General features: G+C 47.1%; 1 protein-coding gene and 1 long non-coding RNA gene across 10 annotated transcripts in view; one reads left to right on the forward strand and one right to left on the reverse strand.

Moving 5' to 3' along the window:
- MTCL1 (microtubule crosslinking factor 1) overlaps positions 1-8,054 on the forward strand; it is a 136,849-nt gene extending 128,795 nt beyond the window's left edge. For 7 of the 9 annotated variants that reach the window (XM_064150192.1, XM_064150195.1, XM_064150196.1 and 4 more), the window contains one exon: positions 6,351-8,054. In XM_064150192.1, coding sequence (XP_064006262.1) covers positions 6,351-6,560 — 210 coding nt within the window. In that variant the 3' untranslated portion in view covers positions 6,561-8,054. Of the gene's footprint in view, positions 1-2,235; positions 2,294-6,350 lie in introns of all 9 variants that reach the window. The other 2 variants (XM_064150197.1, XM_064150200.1) reach the window with 1 other exon arrangement.
- A 5,124-nt stretch (positions 8,055-13,178) lies between these two features.
- The window catches only part of LOC135179033 (uncharacterized), a 60,612-nt gene continuing 48,549 nt past the window's right edge, over positions 13,179-25,241 (reverse strand). The window contains exon 2 of the long non-coding RNA XR_010303874.1: positions 13,179-14,267. This is a non-coding gene — a long non-coding RNA (uncharacterized LOC135179033). The remainder of the gene's footprint in view (positions 14,268-25,241) is intronic.

Below are 25,241 nucleotides of genomic sequence, written 5' to 3' on the forward strand. Positions count from 1 at the left end.
ATCTCACATCACTGGATGTCATCCCACACCACCACAAACTGCTGTCGGCAAAATCAACCAGTGTTGGGCCCTGAGTTTGATGCATGGAGAGATTTGGGTCAGTGCTGTTTAGCAAAAACTCACTGACCATCATCCTGGCAGAAAGTTGCTCCTCTTTGTGAAATCTTAGTACTTTTTGCCTAGTTTTTTGAGTTCTGAGCTTTAGAGCTAAGATCTGCTTTTCCCTTGCAGCTTTTACTCAGTTGTATCACAGTATCACCAAGGTTGGAAGAGATCTCATAGATCATCAAGTCCAACCCTTTATCACTGTGGTCATTATGATCTTTGGGTGGTCCTGTCATGTGCTTCAATAAGGAAGATTGTGGCTGTTCACACAATGAGTTTAGCTTGTCCTAGGCAAGGTGATGCTCTACAGGACATGCTTCATGGCGCATGGGTTGAGTGCTGTAAACAAAACCACAAACAAGCTGAGGCTCTGTAGGTGCCTTGGGTTACTTATGATTTATACTGACCACACATGTTCCACTTAGCACACTTGGCACAAAGGCAGGGACAGCAGCTCAGTGACGATGCTCTTGGAGGAAGCAGGTTGTGCTTGGGGATGTACCTGCCACCCTCCTGCAGGTCTCCATTCTGTTTCCCCTTCACCTGTTGCTTTCCAGCCAGGACAAGTGACCTTCTTACCACCAAACACCTTGTTTCTGCACTCATGGCAGGGTGGATTAATGACTTGTAGACTTGCTTGAAGCACCTCTTGGTGACTTTTGTTTCAGTGGAGCTTTTGAATGGTTATGTAGTTTATATTCCTACTGCAGATATGAAGTCTAGTTCATATATAAATATATATACACACATATTTACATACATGTGTGTGGGAGGGAGGTTAGTGTATTTGCATACAGAGTATTAATATCCTTGTGATTTCTAACTTGCCCAGAGCTGCTTACAAGCAAATTCAAGTGTAGCCTACGAAGTGCTGATTCATTGAGCCACTATCTGACTTGTTTATCTTAGGATTTATAACTATTCCTCATAATAAAACAGATTAGCATTATCTAGCTAACAACATAAGAGCTGCATGAACATTTCTGTAACTAGCAAGGGACTAAACCATAGAGGTTGCACAACAGACCTGGGCTGGAGGTCAGGCTCATTTCTGGGGACAGCAGCGTGAAAGGACCATCCCCAGCAGAGCCAAGGAGGAAAGCTGGTGCTGAACAGGTCAGCATCAGAGAGGGAAAGCTAACAAGAAGGGATGGGCTTGTCAGAATCAAAGGGCTTTTGTAGAATCATAAAATCACAGAATGGTTTAGGATGGAAGGAATCTTTAGAGGTCATCTAGTCCACTACCCCCTGCAGTCAGCAGGGACATCTTCAACTAGATCAGGTTGCTCAGAGCCCATTGCTGCTTGGCCTGGAATATTTCCAGGGATGGGGCATCTACCACCTCTGGGCAACCTGCTCAAGTGTTTCATCGCCCTCATTGTAAGCAGTTCCTTCCTCTATCTAGTCTAAATCTCCTCCTTTTGGTTTGAAGTCGTCACCCCTTGTTCTGTCAAAACAGGCTCTGCTAAAAAGATTGTCCCCATCTTTTTTGCCCTTTAAGTACTGGAAGGCCACCATAAGGTCTCCCTGGAGCCTTCCCTTCTCCAGACTTTAGTCTGAATCTCCCATCTAGCATCAGTGCTAAATGGGAACAAGAGAGAAGGGTGAGGCAAAGAGCTTTGGTGAAACCTGAGCAACATAAGCAAGAGCAACAGAAGCAACACTAAATATTGTTTGCTTTTTCACTTGTTAATGATTTCCACAGGAGAAATTCTCTCTTGAAATCAAACAAAGTGGGGGGGAGGGGGGGGGAAGGAATGCAGCTTTATTCCTCTTTCCCAATAACATGATTTATCCCTAGCTCTACTCAAGGTAGGCAAAGGATGAGAGATGATTTCTCTCCTGAGTAGAAATGTTTGGTTTGTTTAATGCTAGTTCCACTGTGCTAGGACTGTAAAAGGTTGGTTTGTTTGCTTCCTTCCTTTCTATAGCTTTTTCTGCTGGTGGCTTATCTTTTCCTTTTGGTTATTAGTTTCCCTGTGCTAGCAGTGGTAACATGATCTGAATGGGTAATAACCTTTGGAGGACTCCTTCCTGAGACATTAAATTCATCACTTAAAATAAGAATGGATTAAAACAGTTCTTTCCAACCTACTTGCTTTCTTTTTCTTTTCTGTCTGTTCTGTCCAGAACCAAACTGTCTTATTAACTACCCCCTGGGGACTCTAACCCTGCCTGCCTCACTGCTGTAAGTCCTTTCTACCTTGTTTCCAGAGCTTTCTGAAAGCGATCGTGTGTGAACATGTGGGGATCTAAATGGCCACGGCTCCAGAGCTGTCAATACACAGCCAGCATCCCCGTGGGGTCTTTTCTATGTGACACTCAGGAAGCCCTCAGGATAGGAGCCCACCTGCCTCCTCCTGCAGCAGCACAGGCTATGGAGAGGCCACACTTTAGTCAGACTTGGTGCTGTTGGGATATCACAGAACGTCAGGGGTTGGAAGGGACCTCTCAAAAGATCATCCAGTCCACACCACCCCCCCAACCCTTGCCAGAGCAGGTATAGTTTGTTAAACTTTACCAAGCTGGGGAAATTTAAGCCTAGCATAGAAGAAAAAGCAAAAATTTCTGGGGAGGGATTCAGAATTATAATAAATACAGGAGGGTTGTGGGGTGTTTTTGGACAAATACAGGGCATGACACAGCTTTTCAAGCTGCCCCAGGCTATATTCCTTCCAGCCATGGAGAGGGCTGGGAAGGGGGTCTTGATGACCACCTTTGCTCATGCAGCTGTTCCCAGCCCAGTTTTGATCATGGAAGCTGTGCAGATGTAAGCTGTGATCATCCACTCCACCTCAGAGCCAAAAATAATGATTGATTTATCAACACAGGCATAGCCACGACGGCTGACAGCCTGGCTTAGGAAAGGGGCTGAAATTGAAGCTGAAATCATTTTTCCCATGTTCAATGTCTGGGCTAAGAAGTGCTGCCTCTCCACCCACACTTCCAAGTAACCCCCAGAATAAATTATCCAGAAGATATTTTTTTCAAGGGCATTTCTGTCTGTGAAAGCTACATGTGGTAAGCACGGAGGGAATTTAAGAAACCCTTCCAGGCAGTTTCCTCGTCAGGGCTGAATCTCCTTAGCACACATCCAGGAAGCCACATTACAAGTCATAGAATCACTGAATCTTTAAGGTTGGGAAAGACCTCTAAGAATCTAACCATCAACCCAACACCATGACCACTAAGCCATGCCCATGGCATAAGCAGCCAGCATGTTATAAAACACTCGACCAGTCACTTCTTGGCCCTGGAGCAGCATCCCTCACCAGCACAGCCCTGTGTACAGCCCAGATAAGAAGAGCTTAACCCTGCCATGCGGTAAAAGCTGACCAACATCTGCAGGCATGCTGGAGGGAGGCTTTTGAACTGGGAGGCAGCAGTGGAAATAAGTTTAGTTGTCACCATGCTGCCTCTCATTTACTACTATGAAACTCAGATAAAGCAGCCAGAAGCAAGCAGGGCTGTGGAGATATCCATTTAAGCTGCAGTTTGGAAAGAGGCTAAGACAAAAAAGCCTCACAAATCTCCTTTTGGAGCCTCTAATTCACCGTGCTGCTCTGCCTGTGAGCATTGCTGGTCACATGGATTTCCATTGCCAAAGCTGAGTCTAGTGGCAGCTTTCGCAGACCATATGTTGCCTCAGGCAGGGGGTGAAGTAAGGACACCAAGACAATCTTCATTAGCACCACTTCATATTTCAGCCTTACTGTTGTTTCAAAGAGGGTTGTTGTTGTTGTGAAGTTCCTGGTGCAGAGATGAGGCTGGAGATGCAAAAAGGCAGCAGTGCTGGCCTAGGCTCCACAGCTTCCCTGAGCATAGAATCACAGAAGCAGAGGAGAATCAGAGATTGGCAAGGGTTGGAGGGGACTTTTGGAGATCATCTAGTCCAACCCCCCTGCAAGAATCAGAGAATGGCAGGGGTTGGAAGTAGCCTCTGGTGATCATCTAATCCAACCCCTTTGCTGACACAGGTACTCACAGAGTCACAGAGTTGTCAGGGATGCTCTAGCTCCAGCCCCCCTGCGATGGGCAGGGACACCCTCCACTAGATCAGGTTACCCAGAGCCACGTCCAGCCTGGCCTTAAAAACTTTCAGGGATGGGGTTTCCACCACCACCCTGGACAACCTGTACTCCTAGATCAGCTTGCACAGTAAATGCAGCCAGGCAGGTTTTGAAAGTCTTCAGAGGAGACTCCGCAAGCAGCTTCTGTCATGGCTTGTTGATCCCAAAGACATCAACAGTCACCAGTCACAGAGACTTCTCCAAGTCTGACAATGAACTCTCTCCATAACACACACCTCCACGAGCTCCATTTCCCCTGCCTCAGCTCTGTGTCATCCCAATTGTCATGTAACATCCATGGTTGGTCCTCCCACTGCCACGGAGAAGTGGCACATCACCTTGTTTGTTCACTGCCAATCACATCATGTTACCCACTCCAGTGTCCTCCACCCCTAGTCACATCCCTCCTTCTCCATGTGAAGTGGTGTGCTGAATCCTGTCCTTCTTGTAGTACCGTCCTGCTGCTGCCTCGCTTTGTCTGTGCCTCTCTGTGCCACAGCTTTTCCTTTGCATTGTGCCATTTCTGGTCTCTCTCTTCATTTATCAGCAGTTTGCTCTCTGATTTTGAGAGTGGCTTGTACTGCACTCTCCTCTCCAGTGTGCACGTTCCTCTAGGTTGACAAATTCCTCTGATTTGCCTTTCTAAATTCCAAAGCCTTCAGTGAAACTCAGAAGTTTGGCTCTGGTGGTACAAGACCAACTTGCTCCTTCAATCGCTCACCTTGATGTAAGGCGTGTTTGGAGCAAGATGGAAAAGCTCAGCTGGGCTCTGAGCAAAGTCCAAGCAATATTAGAAGCAATTACCAACGTGGTGCCAGGGTGAGAAATCACAGCTGCAGGTTGTTTCTACTTGCAAGGGCAGGCTGAGAGAGCCTGAACAGCAGGAAGTTAGTAGAGGAATAAAATGCCAGGGGTTTTTTCTCCCACTTCTGCGAATGTCATCTTTAATGTACAGTACCACTGAATCCTGTAACTCAGGCTTCAGCAGCTGGCAGTGAGGAGTGATGGATCCAGAAGATGAAACCTGTAAGTAAGCCTCATCTTCTATCCAGCTGGAGGTCACAACTAGTCCTGTAGTCGTTATTCTGCTGCTGAGAGTCTTTACCTTCATGTCAGCTTGGACACTGAAGAAGATAGAATGAGTCAGTGGTTGATTTACACCCCACTTGCAGATGCTAAACCTGGCCTTTGTTTTCTTCTTTGCACCTTCGGTGATGAATAGTGGATTTTCCTGAGCTGTCATGCAAATGTGCTTCACAGCTCTTCCCTTTCTAGCACAAGGAGAATTAGCAGCTGAAAGTTTGTCAGCTAATCCTGCTCATCCCAGACATTTTCCTTTCATTCCATCCTTACCTGCACCATAGATCATGGACATACCTGCAGATACCTGGGGCCCACAGCCAGCCAGATTGCTCATGTTCTTGCTGTCTTGTTCTTGCTGTCAAAGCTGGCTTGATCTGAGCATTGGCAAATAGCTGCTGGTCTAGATGTTGGCCTTTGCAGCACCAGAAATCGTGCTGTGCTCATCCCCAGGGCTGCTGCACCTTGGCTTGGCTTTAAGATACAATCAAGCTTTTATTTCAGGGTTGTGAACCTTGAAGGACCAAACAGGACTTTAAATGCAGCTGGTAGGCTGTATAAAATTACCCCTCAGCAGTATTCGTTCATCACCAGCACTGCCACAGGGCTACTCTGTTGCTTTTGTTCCATGACATGAGATATCATAGAATAGTTTGGGTTGGAAGGGACTGTTAAAGGTCTTCTAGTCCAACCCCTCTGCAGTCAGCAGGGACATCTGCAACTAGATCAGGTCGTGCAGAGCCCCATCCAACCTGACCTGGAATGGTTCCGGGGATGGGGCTTCTAACCACCTCTCTGGACCAGTGTTTCACCACCCTCGGTGCCAAAAATGTCTCCCTAATTTCTAGCCTAAGTCTCCCTTTTTTAGTTTAGACCCACGAGCCCTTGTCCTGTCACAGTGAGCCCTGCTCAAAAGACTGTCTCTGTCTTTCTTCAAGGCCCCTCTAAGTCCTGGAAGGCCACCATAGTGTCTCCCCAAAGCCTCCTCTTCTCCAGGCTTAGCTTTGGCTTGAATTTGTTTCTTTTTAACTCTGTGCACCCAAACAGCCTCTAATGCAAGTCACTAACCACTGTTTTGCTTTCTTGGCTGCCAAGGAACTACCTTGTTCTGCACTAGCCCCATCCCTCCAACCCTGCTTCTCCCGGCCAGAGAGACCAGCGAACCGTCGCCCGCCGTCGCGATGGGCTTCACATTCCCCTACTGCCTCACAGTCGCAGTCCACCGGAGACCTGACTTCCTTGGAGGAGAGTGGAAGCAAGGAGCCATGGGCAGAGACCCCCAGCCAGGGAGGCGAGCCAGCCTAAATCCATACAGGAAGAGCAGGGCTCCGACTCGCCTGGGCCAGGTTGCCCGCCAGCTGTCTCTGCCAGCGAGGAGAGAGGTCCGCTCGGAGAGGTCCAAGAATGTTCTCAGATGCAGCTGCTGAATGTCCGACCTGGGAAACAAGAGGTGTTTCTAGAATGAAACAGTTAATGTGCCTGTAATAACTTAACATTTTCATTTTGGCTTGTTTTTTCTTTTTTTTGGTTGTTTTTTTTCATAGCTGATAAAACTATTTTTGTCTCCATCTTTTCTACATACAGTATCTTCACACAAAAAAACAAACACCCAACCAAACAAAAAAAAACCACAAACAGAACAAAAAAAAAGCCAAACCAAAATGTAAAGAACAAAGGAAAAGGAAAAAAAAAAGGTACAACTGATCTAAAGCAAGATTTAAAATCACAAAAAGCAAAGTACCTGAAGTTCTAAGGGAGTTTGGTTACGTGCTCGCGCTCTCTCCAAATACTGACTGCCTTTTGGTTATATTTGCACTGTTACATTTTGAGTTTGGGGTCTGAAGGGGTTGGTTTTTGTTTTGTTTTTTTGGGTGGGGAGGGTTGTTTCCTTTTTATGATGATGATGATGATGGTTTCGTGTCAAACGAGGGTCTTAAGTTAATTTTATTCTGTTTTTAATGTTAGTGTTGTGAGTTTTTAAAAGCAAAGGCTCTTGGAGGTGCTTCAACTGCCTGAAGCGAGACCTTTTAAAGTAGCCAAGAAAGCCATCTAAGCTAGTTCACTAGACTGGTGTGAATTGAGGGGGAAATACAGGTAAAACATAAGGAAAAAAAAGGTGTAGTAGCCAAGAAAGCCATCTAATGCTAGTTCACTAGACTGGTGTGAATTGAGGGGGAAATACAGGTAAAACATAAGGGAAAAAAAGGTGTAGTAGCCAAGAAAGCCATCTAATGCTAGTTCACTAGACTGGTGTGAATTGAGGGGGAAATACAGGTAAAACATAAGGAAAAAAAGGTGTTAATACAAATAGATGGATACTAAAAATGAAGGGGGGAAAAAAAACAACCCCAACAAACCAAGCAGGAGATGAAAGGATGCCTCAGAAAGTCTTCTGGAGTTAGCTGTAAAATACACCTACGATACTTGACTTGCATGCCTCTGGGTCCTCGCACTTTAGTGCATGTACATACTGCTCCTGTACCATCACCTAAATGTGAGTCAACCTGTTCCACTGTTCATATTGTTGTGAATTTACCTGTACTGTACTTTTATTGTTGGTATTCTTGCATTGACTATTAAAAGAATCCTCTCCCTCCCCCCAAAAAAAAAAAGCCAAAACCAACCAAACAAGAAAAAGAGTTTTTAAGTCATTAGCAGTTCAACTGGCGTTTACCGAGGCCTTCCTTCCCTTTGGGAAACCCCTTGGAGCCCTCTGGGTGGTACTAAATTGTTAACTGGTCTTGTTGCAGGGTCTGTTGGAGACCATGTGAAGTGGAAATAAAAACCCACAAAACCAAACCCTCAGTACTTACAAGCTGCCTGAGTGCTTTGTGATGGTTGGTTCATGGAATCGTGGAACCAGAGGAACCGTTGGGGTGGGAAAAGACCTTTGAGATGTCACAGGCTGAGTTTATTCAAAACCATCCTTGCCTTGTGTGTAGAATCATAGAATCAAGCAGGTTGGAAGAAACCTCCAAGATCATCCAGTCTAACCTAGCACCCAGCCCTATCCAGTCATCTAGACCATGGCACTACATTGCAGAATCACAGAACATTAGAGGTTGGAAGGGACCTCTAGAGATCATTGAGTCCAACCCCCTCCCTGTCAAAGCAGGATCCCCGAGGGTAGTTCACACAGGAACACATCCAGGTGGGTTTGAAAAGCCTCCAGAGAAAGAGACTTCACAACTTCTCTGGGCAGCCTGTTCCAGGGCTCTGTCACCCTCACTGTAAAGTAGTTTTCCTCATGCTGAGGTGAAACCTTCTGTGTTCCACGTTCCCTAATAAAATCACCAGACTATCTCAGAAGGTTTGGAAGCAAAATGAAGCTACCTTTTACAGCAAAGCTAAAATCTAAAAGCATAAAACACAATTAATATGTACAAAATAAATATTTAGAGAGACACCAAAAGCACCCTCTTAAGGGCCCAAGTCACCCCTCTGGCCAAACCCAGAGGGATTCCAACTGCCTCCTTCATCCTCCTCCTCTTTCTTTCCCTTTCCTGTTACCTCCCAGGCAGTTTGTGGCAGCAAGAAGGCCAGGACAGAGATAAAAGGCTATGCAAAGCAGAGTTGCAGAGGAGAGGAGCAAAGAAGAAAGGGAGGGAATTGTTTATGCAACTGAATTCTATCCCCATCAGGAAGCAAATGGAACTTCTTTACTGTAAGGGTCATAGAGCACTGGAATAGGCTTCCCAGAGAGGTTGTGAGGTCTCCTTCTCTGGAGACTTTCAAGGCCTGTCTGGATGTGTTCATCTGTGACCTGTGTTAGATAGTATTGCCCTGCTCTGGCAGGGGGGTTGGACTCGATGATTTCCCTGGGTCCCTTCCAACCCCTAACATCCTATGATCTTTTGAGGTCCCTTCCAGCCCTGACATTCTGTAATTTCCTCTCATCCTGTCATTTGTTGCATGTGAGAAGAGATCAACTCTCAACTATGGGAGGGAAAAGCCTCCAAACTCCCACTTGGGAAAAGAAGAGGGATTTACAAGAGGCAGAGATGTGGTGCTGAGGGACACGCTTTAGCACCAGATTGTTTGGGCTCCATGATCTTAAAGGTCTTGTCCAACCAAAATTAATCTATGCTTCTTTATATGACAAAAATCATGGCAAAGCCAAATATTAGAGTGACTCCTAGGAGCCCTGGGTGAGGCCATGGGAAGGTTTCTGAATTCCCTCACAGCAGTTGCTCAGGCAGATAGTGAGACTCACCTTCTCGTTCCCTCTGAGGCCATACAGCTTGTTGCTTGCAGTCCTTTAGGGGAGTGAGAACCAGTTGGCTAAGTGTGATACCAAAGCTGTGAACCTGTCCAGTGTTAATCCAAGCTTCACCCATGGAGACCAATAAACCCAAGGAGCAAATGCAGCTGAGAATGCACAAGTTTCCACGAGGCTTCCACTACCTCTCGAGCTACTTTGCCTGGGACCATCTGTTTGGCCACATGCTTTCTCTGGGAGCCCCAGAACTGCTCCTGACTAGTTATCCCATTGGTGAACTGGCTCGTTCCTCTTCAATTTCCTTTGCTGATTTGTTAAAGAGCACCATCTGGGATCCCTAGAAACCTTCCTGGTTAGCTCTTTCAGGTGGTAAGTCACTCACATCCCGTCCTGCTGCAGCATCACCGGCTTTCTAGGAAGCTTTACCCAGCTGTGGATTAAGAACAGGCTCCCTAGCTCCCAAATAACAGCCAGCTGTGGTTTGATGTCTCCCACATCAGTGTGGACCATGGCTATAGATGTGGTCCTGAGCAACCCAGCTGTGATCACAGAATGACAGAATTAAGCAGGTTGGAAAAGACCTTTGAGATCACCGAGTCCAAACTATCAACCAACACCTTCTAACTAACTAAACCATGGCACCAAGTGCCACATCCAGTCTCCTTTTAAACACCTGCAGGGATGGTGACTCCACCACCTCCCAAGACAGCCCATTCACTCTTTCTATGAAGAACTTCTTCCTAACATCCAGCCTAAACCTGTCCTGGTGCAACTTGAGACTGTGTCCTCTTGTTCTGACGCTGGGTGCCTGGGAGGAGAGACCAACCCCCACCTGCCTACCAAACAAAAAGATTCTACAGTTCTGTTAACCCAGTGTCATGAAGCCCACCTGTGGGTCATCATTAGGAAAAGTAGCACTTACCCAGAGAAGCAGTGACAGAAACCTGCTGTCATCTAATGGCTGGCTGGTGCTCCAGCCAAAACATTGGTGTCCAGTGCTTCAGTCCTCAGCAGCAATAGTAGTGATGATTTCCTTCCCAAGTGTCTCAAACCCCCACCATTAAATTATTAAATTCATCCTCCTCAACTCTGAACGCTTAAAACTCCCTGTGGTGGCCACACATCTTGCCTGAAAAGCCTCTTGTTGCAGCTGCTGAGCTGTTGCTAGGATTTCACTTTGGGAGTGGAAGGAGAACCATGTGCAGGAAGTGTTTAGAGGGTCCAAGAAGAGTTGCGATTGTGGAAGGAGGCTTAAGACTTATTGGTTTCAACCCTGTTGATTGAAACTATTTGATTTCAAAATCTCACCAGCAGCAGCTTTGCAGGAAGAAAGGGAGAGGCTGCTGCTTCCTTAAAAGCTCTTTCTGCCAGGTGAACAAAGTTGAAGTTGCAAAGGGATCAAAGAATTGCTTTGGTTGGAAAAGACCTTTAAGATCAAGTCTAACCTTTCACCCACCACTGCCAGCTCACCACTAAACCAGGTCCCTCAGCACCACATCTCTATATCTGATTTATAGTATCCAAAGCCTCTTTTATATTGCAAAGCTGTAGTTTTCACTTCTACAGCCTCATTTTTAGGGTGCAAAGGCTCAGTTTCAGGTTGCAGAGTCACATTTTCAGGGTCTAAGGTTTCATTGTGAGCATTTAGCTTGTGATTTTTAGGAGCAAACTCCTTGAGTTTAGGGCCAGAATCCTCATGTTTAAGATGCAAGCCCATCATTTAATACCTGTAGTCCTTTTTCTTTAAGACCCACCGTTTTGGTTTTAGAGTCCAAACCTTTAGTGTTAGAGCTCAAAACCTGATTTCTAAGCTCCAAAGTTTGCACTTCACAGATACAAAGGCTCATTTTTAAGGGCCCAGAGCATCACTTTCTCAAAGCCTGAAGTCTGATTTTGAAGGTCCAAAGCCTCATTTCTAAAATTCAAAGCCTAATTTATAGTAACTCCACCACTTCCCCAGACAGCCTGTTCCAGGGCTTGACAACCCTTTTGGGGAAGAAACTGTTCCTAATGCCCAGCCTAAACCTCCTCTGGTGCAACTTGAGGCCATCTCATCTTGTCCTATCACTTGAACGAGCAGTGTTGTCTACCAGCAAGTGAAAAACGCTGTTCTGGTGCTTGTGACAGCTGTAATTTCCCTTAATGATGCAGAAGAGAATTCAGGTGACTGATTTGACGCTTTGATGCCAGCAAATGCCATTTGCCTTGCAAATCGAGGCTAGACCAGCCTGCAGGATTAGCTCCTGGCCACCCTGAAACCATGACGGGCTGGGAGGAGAAGCAGCTGCCTGTGGCTTGACAGGTAAAGTGCTTATGGAACAGCAGGAATCACCCAAACAAAAGCGAGGCAGCAACAGCAACAAGGAGAAGGCAGAAACTCTGCAGGCAACCTTAAAAAGAATGGCATTAATTAAGCATCAGCTCCTTTCTAGTCTAATTAGCAAATACAGCAAGGTCTCAAAGTGAAGGGTTTGTAAAGGGTTGGACTTGATGATCTGTGAGGTCTCTTCCAACCCTGATGATACTATGATACTGTGATCACCTTTCTGCTGGCTCTCTGCAATCACCGAGGCTTTTCTCTTCCCATAAGCACTTCTGAAGTTGGAGGATTCCCTCTCACTCCCAAATTATTCCAGCAAGCTCCATAATGCCTTAGATAAATCAAATCATAAACTGAAAGGGCCTGCAGTCCATCGGAGGTTATTTTCACAGCTTCTAAGAGAAAAGGAAAAGCCTTTTTGGAGGCTGTGCAGCTCGCTGGGTGTCTGGGGGGTACCTGAATTAGTGCCTCATGAATAGTCAGGGCAGGAGAAGCCTCGCAGATTGCCACATCAATCAGTGGGAAAGGATACGGATGCCTCTGTCACAGCGCCGCCTGATGAGCCTGGAATCGATCGCTGCCTCTCACCTGGGGTTGTTCTTTGGGCTTGGAGATATCTCCTGGCTCTGCACCGCAGCAGGGACGAGGAACAGGCCTGCTCTTTGTGACATCTCTCCCAGCCCAGCCGGCTTTTTGAGGGGGTTGCAGCACCCCAAGGTGTTGGGCTATATCTCTCCTGCCACTGCAATGCCCATCTGTGCGGCGGGAGGGGGAAGAGCCAGCCCTTTCTCCTGCTGTGCTTCGTGCCCCAGGCAACCCCAGCGCTGCCCTCTGCTCTCCACACCAGGCAGACCTGGAGGTGTGCCAGCGGGGATGATGTGCAGCCTCTGAACCCATCTACACAGGGCCACAAGGACAGGCTCCAAACACAACAAGGCACCACCACAGCTGCATTGCACCTCAGTGCCTGGGCAAAGACAGGGCTTGTATCCTCAACAGTGTGGCCAGCAGGACTGGGGCAGGGATTCTTCCCCTGTACTCAGCACTGGTAAGGCCACACCTTCAGTATCAGGTTCAGTTTGGGGCCCCTCACTACAATAAGGTCATAGAGGTGCTAGGGCACATCCAGAGAGAAGCAGTGAAGCTGGTGAAGGGCTGGAGAGCAGGTCTGGTGAGGAGCAGCTGAGGGAACTGGGGTTGGTGAGGCTGAGGGGAGACCTTCTTGTTCTCTACAAGTCGCTCAGAGGAGGTTGGAGTGAGGTGCTTGTCTGGGGGTCAGTCTGTTCTCCCAGGGAACAAGCAACAGGACAAGGGGAAGTGGCCTCACGTTGCACAAAGGGAGGTTTAGATTGGACATGAGGAACAATTTCTTCCCCAAAAAGGGTTTTCAAGCCCTGGAACAGGCTGCCCAGGGAAGTGGTGAAGTCCCCATCCCTGGAGAGGTTTAAAAGCCATATAGATGTGGTGCTGAGGGAAATGGCTGAGTGGTGAGCTGGCAGTGCTGGATTAACAGTCAGACATGATGACCTTAAAGATCTCTTCCAAACAAAACCCTTCTGTGATTCCATGGCTCATCCCCACCACCCCCTTTCCCTTGTGTCCCACTCGGGGCAAAAGAAATCTCTGTGCCCACAGAGTGCCCCAAGGTGTGCATCTTGCCCTTTCTTTTCCTTCCCTCAGTCTCAGAAGCCATCGAGCTCCTTCACACTCTCTGAGGAGGGACCTACCACATCTCTTGCTCACTCTCTGGTCCCCTGTTTTGTCTTCTTTTCATGTAAATCACTGCAACCTGCTGGAGTATTGTGAAGCTGCTGAGTGCATACTATTTTCATATGAAATGACAGCTAATGTCTCCATGTAGCCCAGACTGCTTTCTGGAGAGGCTTAATGGCTTAAGCAAAGTCTGCTTCCCTTCCCTGTTTTCCACCTTCTTATCCATCTTGCAGGAGTATGAGACTTTCTGCCTTCAGGTGTGGGTGAGAGAGATTCATGGCCTGCTGTAAGTACCTCTAGACTAAACACCATTTTTATTCCTTGCAGAGAAGATTTAGGATTTCTCCTCTCATTATTCATCCTTGGTTTGGTGTAAAAAGACCTTCTGGAGGTCAGCTTCAGCATTCTCTGAAAAACAAGAAGTGAGACATCCTAAGAGTACCTGGTGGTCTGGGCAGGGTTTTGCAGGTGAGGGAGGGCTCGCCAGGCTGCTCAGCAAAGATGATGCAGTCTCTTGTTCTGGAGTTGGCCTGAAGAAAGGCAATGCTCCCCATGGAGTAAGAGTTTGGAGGCAAAACTGGGGCTGGGGCTATACAGACTCCAAGCAGCTCTACAGAAGTCTCTGGATTGGCAAAGAAGTCCCAGGCTTGACAGGTTTAAGCTGCAGGAGGTCAAGAGGTGGGCGGCAGAAATGCTCTCCTGTTGTGGACATGGCACCCACATGCCTGGGTTAGTCTTGCCCAGGGGGATGGACTGAGATCTGAGGAGAGAGAGTCAGAGAGAAAAATAAATTAGAAGGCAGCATAGCTGGCAGCTGCATGTAGATGGGTATCTGAGTGAGAAGAATCCTATTAAATGTCAACAAGAGTATTTTATAGTTCTGGGGTCCTCTTAAACTCATATAGATGTTTCTATCACTTATTTGCAATTGGCTTTTTAGTCCCTACTAAGGTAAGACTTCAAACAAGCTTATGTAGAAAAGCATCACAGACTCAGCTATGCCCTTCCTGCTCACTCTGCTTCTCTCCACTGTAATCACCTAATCACAGAATCACGGAATGATAGGAGTTAGAAGGGATCTCTGGACAGCATCCAGCCCATCAGAGGGCTGGGGCAGAGGGCTGGAGCATCTCTCCTATGAGGACAGACTGAAAGAGTTGGGGCTGTTCAGTCTGGAGAAGAGGAGGCTCCCAGGTGACCTTCTTGTGGCCTTCCAGTATTTGTAACATCCAGCCTAGACCTCCCCTGGCACAACTTGAGTCTGTGTCCCCTTGTTCTGTTGCTGCTTGCCTGGCAGAAGAGACCAACCCCCACCTGGCTACAGCCTCCCTTCAGGCATGTCTTCCTCAGCAGGTTGAGAGTGGCTGAGAGAAGTGGGATTGTTTCTTTAGTCAACTCTGGAGAAGAGGATATTGAGGGGAGACTTTGTTGTTCTTTACAAGTACCTGAAAGGAGGTTGCAGTGAGGTGGTTATTGGTCTCTTCTCCCATGAAAGAAGCAACAGGATGAGAGGAAATGGCCTCAAGTTGTACCAGGGGAGGTTTAGTTTGGGCATATGGAAAAATTTCTTTCCTTAAAGAGTGGTCAGGCATTGGAACAGGCTGCCCAGGGAAGAGGTGGAGTCCCCACCCCTGGAGGTGTTCAAAAACATGGAGATGTGGCTCTTCAGGGCATGGTTTAGTGGCCATGGTTTACTGGTCATGTTGGCTAGGCCAGCATTTGAGGTCAATGATCTTAGAGGCCTTTTCCAACTGAAAGAATTCTGATTCTATGATTCCAAGGTGGTTGCAAACAACAATCTCCTTCTCTGGAGACTTTCAAGACCCATTCGGATGCGTTCCTGTGTGACCTGAGCTAGACTCTATGGTCCTGGTCTGGCAGAAGGGTTGGACTCAATGACCTGTGCAGGTCCCTTCCAACCCCTAACATCCTGTGACCTTGGCTCCAAAATACTACACCTTGCAGTAACAGACAACAAGGCACAATTTTAAGGTGCTGAAAAGCCTCCCGGTGGAGTGGTCCTTGTTTTTAGAACCATAGAGTCAACCAGGTTGGAAGAGACCTCCAAGCTCATCCAGTCCAACCTAGCACCCAGCCCTAACCAATCAACCAGACCATGGCACTAAGTGCCCCATCCAGGCTTTTCTTGAAGACCCCCAGGGACGGTGCCTCCACCACCTCCCTGGGCAGCCCATTCCAATGCCAATCACTCTCTCTGGCAAGAACTTCTTCCTAACATCCTGCCTATAGCTACCCTGGCACAACTTGAGACTCTGTCCCCTTGTTCTATTGCTGCTTGCCTAGGAGAAGAGGCCACCCCCCACCTGGCTACAATGCCCCTTCAGGTAGTTGTAGACAGCAATAAGATCACCCCTGAGCCTCCTCTTCTCCAGGCTAAACAGGCCCAGCTTCCTCAGCCTCTCCTCATAGGATTTGTGCTCCAGGCCCCTCACCAGCTTTGTTGCCCTTCTCTGGACACATTCCAGCATCTCAACATCTTTCTTGAATTGAGGGGCCCAGAACTGGACACAGCACTCAAGGTGTGGCCTGACCAGTGCTGAGTATAGGGGAAGAATAACCTCCCTTGTCCTACTGGCCACACTGTTCCTGATGCAGGCCAGGATGCCATTGGCTCTCTTGGCCACCTGGGCACACTGCTGGCTCATCTTCAGCTTACTATCTATCAGTACCCCCAGGTATTTCAGGTACTAAGAATTGCAATGTTAAAGGCTTGGCAAATGGGAACATGAATCCCACTGATTTTCTGCCCAGGGAAGAGACTTAACTAATACACTTTGGGAACAAGCCTCTTGACTCCAGCTTCACTCTGTCTTTAAAATATGCTCTCAGTTCCTGGTGTTGTCTGAGAGTAGCTGTGCATTGTGTTGTTCCTGACTCAATTTTTCAGCAAGCTGCAATGGCAGGAGAGAAGAAAGAAATCCACTTTGCATACATGAAGGAGAGGGAGAACAACAAAGGCCATGATTTTGTCACAGCTATTTCCATGACAAAACCAACGACTTTTGAGCAGCTCTTTTCTTCAGCACAGTGTCGCTGTGGTTTGTCATGGAAATCACAGCTTAGACAAAAAACCAAAGCCCTGGCTTCCCAAATTATTCCTGTTGCCTCCAGTCTGTGATGCTTCTGACACCACCACAGCTTCACTGCCAGCACACAGAACGCAACTGAGATACGTTGTGCAGGCAGCCTAAATGTTTGGCAAGTAGGAATTGGTGTAGTCATCTCAAAAAGGGCATCCCAAATGTTTTACACATAGGAATTGTTGTGGTCATGTTAAAAAGAAAGACAAATATATATTAAAGGTGATTTTTTAAAATGAAATACAAGCACCATGAAATAGGTGGGAGGAAAAACAGCAATAAGAAGGTAGGAAAGGCAGAATTCCCCCCCTGGAAACCAGCATCCTAAATTGTCTTTGATAAATAACAGGCCTGATTCTGATTTCCCAGGGGGCAGGCTCAGATCTGTAGCTTGGCTGTAGCAAAGCTTGAGTACTGCCACTCAAAGTTACAGACCTTGCCTGTCTGTAGCACTGACACTGTCTCACAATCAATTCGTGCTTGACTGACAAAGAAACCCTGAGATGATGGAGCTGTTCTGTGTTGTGTTTTTCCAACAAGCCCTTGAATCTTCAGCAGAGTAGATCAACCTGCCAGGCTGAAGAGTACAGAATCAGCGAATTGTCAGGGCTGCAAGGGACCTCAAAGATCATCCTGTTCCAACCCCACCCTGCCATGGGCAGGGACACCTCACACTAGATCAGGTTGCTCAAAGCCCTGTCCAGCCTGGCCTTGAAAACCTCCAGGGATGGAGCCTCCACCACTTTAAGTCGAGCTTCTCATCCACCGGTACCTACAAGTCCCTGTCCCCAGGACTGCTCTCCAGCCAGTCACTGCCCACCCTATATTTGTGCTTGGGATTGCCTCGATCCCGATGCAGGACCTTGCACTTGGTCTTGTCGAACCTCATGAGGTTGGCTTGGGCCCACCTCTCCAGCCTGTCCAGGTCCCTCTGCATGGATCCCTGCCCTGCAGCACGTCAGCTGCACCACACAGCTTGGTGTCATCAGCAAACTTGCTGAGGCTGCACTCAATGCCTCTGTCCATGTTGCCAATGAAGATGTCAAACAAGACTGGTCCCAGTACTGATCCTTGAAGGACTCCACTTGTCACTGGCCTCCACTTGGACATGGACCCATTGACAGCCACTCTTTAGGTGCAGCCATCGAGCCAGCTTTTTCTCCACTGAGTTGTCTATCCATCAAACCTGTATTTTAGCAGCACAGTGATTCCCAACAAAGGAGAAATGGTGGGACACTCTTCCCTGAGTTATTCTTCACATGGAGAAGTGAAGCAAAAGTATTTATTCCAAAACTGCAGCACCCTGGCATAACACCTCCTCATGAACACAGGTTTCTTCTACTCAGCAAACAATTACTGCATCTTCCTAGCACAGGGCTAAATAATTCAGTAGAAACATTTTCCTGCTTGAAAGAGCCTCTCTGAGCAATTGGTCACCAGGTCTGGGTTGTATGACCAGCAGCCCTCTTGACTCATAGAGGCACAGAATTGTTTCATTTGGAAGGTCTCTAAGACTGGCTCCAATCATCAACATAACACCACCATAGTCATTAAACCATGCCCCAAAGTGCCATGTCTATACAGCTTTGAATTCCTCCAAGCATGGTGACTCCTCCACTTCCATGGGCAGCCTGTTCCAGTGCCTGAACACTCTTTCAGGAAAGAATCTTTTCCTGATATCCAATCTAAATCTTCCCAATCAAATTCACATCAATCCTCAAGAGGAAACCAGGAGAACATCTACTTGCTGCAGATTTTGTCCCACTGCTCAACCACCACCAGCTGCCAGATCTAGAACTGGTTTATTCAAGCAGCCCCACTACCAGGGTTTCTGGTTTCTCCCAGTGGATCACTGCAAGACCAACACAGACAATCCCTCTGGTGCTGGTTTGTCAGGTTAGGCAGAAGCAACTTCAAAATTCAAAGGAAGCCAGGATAGGGAGCAGAGTCAGGAACTAGCCCACTGTTGCCTGAGGCTACTCCTGACCTGAATGGAAATGAAAACACACTACCTTTGACCAAAATTAAATCATCGTTTGAGCTACTTAGCAAGTTAACAAAATGTACTGTGACCTACATAGCAGAAAGTGTTGGAGATGTGCAAATATTTCTTTCCGTGGGACCCAGGTTACTCCACAAAAACCCAGCTGTAGAAGCTACAGTTTCTGAAGCCTCTTACAGCAGAGGATGGACAAAGTGAAGAAACAGCTAGACATTTTTAACCTCCACATCCATTAGGTCAGGCCTGCAATGATTCTAGTCAGGGCAGCAGACAGTGCTGACAGACAAAGTGATGAAGCTTGGTGCATTCTGCAGTGCAGACACACTAATTACAGCCTAGAAGCAATCATCTGAACAGAGAAGAATGCATTACATGCAGGAAGTTCCTTGCCAGCTGCCTGGAGGCAGCACCTTCAGGGTCACTCTACAGAAATAAAACCTATTGGGCAGCACAGTGAGCATTAAATTTTCCTAGATGTACATCAGCTAAAGATGCATTTCTAAACCACTTCTAAAGAGCTGAGTCACAGAGGAGAATGCAATTAAATGTATATCTGCTAAACAGTCTCCTAAAGAAAGACAGCTAAGATGCATCTTTCTATCTATAAATGTATTTATCTGTCAGTTTATTTATATCTGAATCTATCTATCTATCTACATTTCTAATTATCTACCTAGATAGACAGCTATCCATCCATCTATGCATCTATTTATCTGTATATTCATTTATATATCCATTATGTATCAGCTCTTTTTTATAGGTAGCTAGCTAGATGATAGACAAATGGATATATATCTACATGTATATATCTCTATCTATCTATCTATCTATCTAACTATCCATCCATTCACCTATCTATCCAACCATTTATCTATCTATCCATCTATCTACCTACATATCCATCTATCCACCTATTCAGCCACCTATCCATCCATCTATCTATCCATCTACCTACATATCCATCTATCCACCTATTCATCCACCTATCCATCCATCTATTCACCTGACTGTCTGTCTATCTAGATATCCATCCATCTGTCTATGTATCCATCCATCCACCCACCCATCCATCCACCCATCCACCCATCCATCCACCCATCCATCCATCCATCCATCCATCCACCTATTCATCCATCTATCTACCTACCTATCCATCTATCTATCCATCTATCCCTTCATCCATCCACCTATTCATCCATCTATCTACCCATCTATTTATCCATCTATCCACCCATGCATCCATCCATCCACCTGTCTGTGAAACAGAAAGTCTGTTTGATCTGTGTACACCTCCTTGTGCCTGTCCATCTCTTTTCACCTGTACCAAAGTAAAACCAGACCCTTCCCTACCATGGGAGTCTTCTCATGCTGCATAAAATGACCTTCCCCAAAACAGGGCAGAGGAGATGTCCTTTGGGCCAGGACTAAATCCAGTCAGCTGGACATTTCCACACCTCTGAGCAGCATTCTTCTGTCCCATATCAGCACCACAGACTACTGCAAAGCTGGAGTCTGGACATGAAAGAGCTGAGTCATTGCATTGTATTTGCTCTGCTGGTTCTGACCAGTATTTGTGTGTAAAGGCTCAGGTCAGATTAAGGAGATAAATACAATGCAGAGCTTTAAGGATAAGTTAAATGGACAGTGAAAATTGGTCTTTAATCTGCTTAGGAAGTCTTTGTGATTAAAGTGGAGCATTTTCTTTTCCTGTGCTAATGAAGGACCAGGCAAGATGGTGATTAAAGAAATGTCTGGGGAATAGCACAAAAGCCTGGCTGGTTTTGCTGCTGCCACTTTCCTTTCTAAATCATTTGCACAGATCAATTTTGGTTTCTTTTCCATATCAGTGCCATCAGCTGAAGCACACAGATGCTATCAAGAGCTGCACAGGTTGCCCTTCAACCTCCATCACAGTCAGTTTCCTTTTTCCAGCAGGCATCTGAGTGTGCTACCAGGTACATAAACCTCCTTTTGATGCATGCTTGATGCAAATAAGCCTTTGCTTTAGGGAGTAGCAGACCATGAGCTGGCACACACATCAAACAGCCTGCAAATCCTTTCCCCACCAAAGATGTGGGTTTATAGCATGCCACTGGCTCGTTATACCCTAACACAGCTGTCAAATGCTGTACAGCTATGGCATGAAATGGCCTGAAATTGTGCCAGAGAAGGTTTACATTGGGTACTGAGAAGAGTTTCTTTACTGAAGGAGTGGTCAGGCATTGGAATAGGTTCCCAGTGAGGTGGAGGTGTCACCATAGAATCATAGAATCAACCAGGTTGGAAGAGACCTCCAAGATCATCCAGTCCAACCTAGCACCCAGCCCTAACCAATCAACCAGACCATGGCACTAAGTGCCTCATCCAGGCTTTGCTTGAAGACCCCCAGGGACGGTGCCTCCACCACCTCCCTGGGCAGCCCATTCCAATGGGAAATCACTCTCTCTGTGAAGAACTTCTTCCTAACATCCAGCCTATACCTACCCTGGCACAACTTGAGACTGTGTCCCCTTGTTCTATTGCTGGTTACCTGGGAGAAGAGGCCACCCCCCACCTGTGTGGACATGGTACTTAGGGACATTCTTTCATGGTCATGATGATCTCGGGTTGACTGTTGGACTCGATGATCTTAGAGGTCTTCTCCAGCTGAAACCATTCCATGTTTCCATGATACTATGATGGCTTTTGAAAACAGCCACTCATTGCATTGATGGAGCACATGCTCTGCAAAACCTTCTCTGAGACACCTGCATCCTCAGAAGCCCTAAGAAACTGCAATTAGTCCTCCTGATGGACTAGGAAGCAGAGGAAACAGACACTGATGTCAGTTGAACCCAAGCTAACTGGTGTTTGGTGTACAGACCTGATTTGCTGGTGATTGTTTTTAACAAGACCAAACCCAATATTTAAAAGGCACTGGTGCTCACTGGGAAGTGCAAGGGCAACCTGATTGGAACTACTGGACCATGAAGAAGAGAGGTGCCACATGAGATGGTGCTGCCCTCAGTTAATCTGGTATTTTCTGAATGAGAGAAGTGTGGCCAGCAGGTTGAGGGGAGGGATTCTCCTCCCTCTCACTCTGGTGAGACCCCACCTGGAGTACTGCATCCAGTTCTGGAGCCCCCATTACAGGAAAGATATGGACATGCTGGAATGTGTCCAAAGAAGGGCCACGAGGATGATTAGAGGGCTGGAGCACCTCTGCTATGGAGACAGGCTGAGAGAGTTGGGGCTGTTCAGTTTGGAGAGGAGAAGGCTCTGAGGAGACCTTATTGTGGCCTTCCAGTATCTGAAGGGGGCTACAAAAAAGCTGGGGAGAGACTTTCTGGGGTGTCAGGTAGTGATAAAACTAGAGGGAATGGAGCAAATCTAGAAGTGGGGAGATTAAGATTGGAAAAAGTTCTTCAGCATGAGGGTGGTGAGACACTGGAACAGGTTTCCCAGGGAGGTGGTGGAAGCCTCATCCCTGGAGATTTCTAAGGCTGGATGTGGCTCTGGGCAAGATGATCTAGTGTGAGGTGTCCCTGCCCATGGCAGGGGGCTTGAAACTGGATGATCTTTGAGGTCCCTTCCAGCTCTTGGAGTTCTGTGACTCTATGATTCTCTGAAATGAAACTTTGTGTTCCAAACAAAACCAAAGAGGCTTTGTGTGCTGAAAATGTGGTTAGAAGAGACAGACACCTGACAATTGTTTCCTCTCCTCTCTTCAGTCCTGCCACACTTAAAACTTGAGAATCTGACTGCTGCCATTCTATGGTTTATTTAATAAGCAATGTGACTAACATTTGTCCCAGAACTGATTTGCTCATCCCTACCTTCAGGAAAGACTCGTGTGCAGTGGAGAGTGTTTTTACACACTAAAACCCCACCTAATCACACAAGCACACACTTGTCTGTCTGAGTTTGTTGGAGAGGGCAAGATGAAAGCAAAAGTGCCTCACACCTAGGGTGGAGAGTGATGAGGTTTTGCTTTGGGAATGGGGTGCCCAGGGCTGGAAGGACCTCCAGAGGGTGCTGCCTAGATCCACCTCACCCTTCTCCTGGATAAAATATGTCTGTGCTGGGAATCACAGAGTCACAGGATGGTGGGGGTTGGAGGGACCCCTGGAGAGCATCTAGTCCAAGCCCCTGTTGGAGCAGGGTCACCTAGAGCACACTGCTCAGCACCACATTCAGGAAGGTTTGGAATCTCTCCAGGGAATACAGGGAAGATGTTCCTCCCACTGTGGCACTGCTGTAGAACATCATCTCTAGGAGCACAAATGACCAGACACTCCTGGTGGCCTCTGTGAACAAGTGGTTATGAACATGCTGGAGTCTCCTATGTCTGGCTTAGCTGCCACATACAGCAACACAGAGCCAAAGAGTTCGACCAGTAATGCTCTACCAGGATTTCCTCAGATAGTTCTAAGTCTTCTCCATGTTGCAGGACTGTATTTTGCCAGGAGATTATTCTGTATACCAGTAACAGAATCTCTGGCAGTACAGCTGTGTTGGAGTGACCTACAGAAGTTCTTAGAATCACAGAACCATTTAGGTTGCAAAAGACTTTTGATATCATCGAGCCCTACCAAGATCATCAACTGTTTTCCTACTGCAGAAAGAAACTGTGACACTAATTAAATTTGAGCAAGTAGAAGCAAGAGAAAGGAATTTCTTTGTCTCTCTGCTTTTGGCAGTGAGAAACATATTTAGAAGGAGCTTTTTGGAATCTGGTCTGTTTGAAAAGGGAAAATCCATAGCAGTTCAGGATGCAGTAGCAATGCTATGCAAGAAAAGATTCCCCCCTAGTCATTTTCATAACTGAGGCTGGATGCCCTTTAGTTGGCAGTGCCTGAGGGAAAGAGTGCTCTTACCATTTTTCTGGAGGTGTGTGGTCTCTGTAGAGACATATTTGTGTTCTTTTAACTTGGATGGGAGATCTAACAATGGAAATGTTCCAGAAGGCTTGGCAGGTTTGAGCAAGAGAGGCCAAGCAGCATCACGGCAAGAGCAAGTGACAGTTGCCATAAGAAACAACAACTGCTGATCCCATTTCCAGGAGCCAGGATGAAGGGTGAAGGACATTGTCCTGGGTTGAGCTAAAACAGAACCAGTTTTGATCAGAGATTTGACTTCTCAGCTCAGTCTCTGCACAGCCAGAGGCACTGACAACACTGATGGGGAGAGTTCCTGTCAAGGGCTGAGCTGCACAAAGACTCTGGCTTAGAACTGCTCCTGTGCACATCAAGGGCACTGCTGCAGGATGTCAGAGGTGGCACCTGTAGAAAGGCATAAACAGGACAGGTGACCCTCAACTGACAAACAAGGGCCCCAGAGACATCATCTTCCAGATGAAGCTGAGGGACCACCGGGGTCAAGCCTCTTCTTCCCTGTCTGGTGTCCCAGGAAGACTCTCTCTGTTCCGCCTTCGGTCCTGATCTGCATGTTCCTGAACCCAGATCCAGAATCCAGCTCCTGAATCCAGCTCCCATCTGCTGCTGAACCCAGTCTGTTCTGTGGGGCAGCTCAATATTGGGGGTTGTGCATATTTGTATTTTCATTAGTTTCTTGTTAGTATTATTGCATTTTTCCTTTTATCATTACTGCTTCACTAAATCTCATTCCAGGGGGTGGGTGTTCCAACCCATGCCATGGAAAACACCTCTCAGTTCAAGCTAACATCTTTGAGGATTTCCTGGGAGCTGTAGGTGGCAAGCTGCCATCTGTGGGGCTTGCAACACCAATAAGAACTGGTCCCAGTGGCGGATGAGGAGCCTGGAGCCTTATGAAAATATGTTGCTCGCGGGCATGTCGCAGACTGGCAGCGATATCAGTCTCAAAGGTGGTGTTGGCCTCCTGCCATCACCCAGCACAATCAAAGGGCAGCTTGGCAAGCAGCAGGGACATTGTCTAGAGCTGTTTGTACAGCAAGTCTGGTGCTGCAGATTGAGAAAGTGAAATCTAGGAGCACCTTGATCTGTTTCCCTGTGCTTCCTGCAGCAAGGGTGGGAAAAGGTCTGGGTTTAAAACAAGGAGAGTAAAAGGTCAGCTGTGTTTAATGCCACACTTAGCTCTGTAGATGACACCAAGTTTTTCTCTGTGCCCAGAGGCCCTACGAGGAGAGGCTGAGGGAGCTGGGATTGGTTAGCCTGGAGAAGAGGAGGCTCAGGGGTGACCTTATTGCTGTCTACAACTACCTGAAGGGTGGTTGTGGCCAGGGGGAGGTTGCTCTCTTCTCTCAGGTGGCCAGCACCAGAACGAGAGGACACAGCCTCAGGCTGCGCCAGGGGAAATTTAGGCTTGAGGTGAGGAGAAAGTTCTTCACTGAGAGAGTCATTGGACACTGGAATGGGCTGCCCGGGGAGGTGGTGGAGTCGTCGTCCCTGGGGCTGTTCAAGGCAAGGTTGGATGTGGCACTTGGTGCCATGGTCTAGCCTTGAGCTCTGTGGTAAAGGGTTGGACTTGATGATCTGTGAGGTCTCTTCCAACCTTGGTGATACTGTGATACTGTGATACTGTGATTTGTGATGGGAACCAGTCCATACAGAGCAGCTGGGACAGGGTTTTACTGTGGTGCTAAAAGAGAGCCCAGTATCCACAGTGTACTCTTCATAGAATCATTAAGGTTGGAAAAGACCTCTAAGATCAT

The sequence above is a fragment of the Pogoniulus pusillus genome, chromosome 10 (genome assembly GCF_015220805.1).
Source record: "Pogoniulus pusillus isolate bPogPus1 chromosome 10, bPogPus1.pri, whole genome shotgun sequence".
NCBI classification, from domain to species: Eukaryota; Metazoa; Chordata; class Aves; order Piciformes; family Lybiidae; genus Pogoniulus; species Pogoniulus pusillus.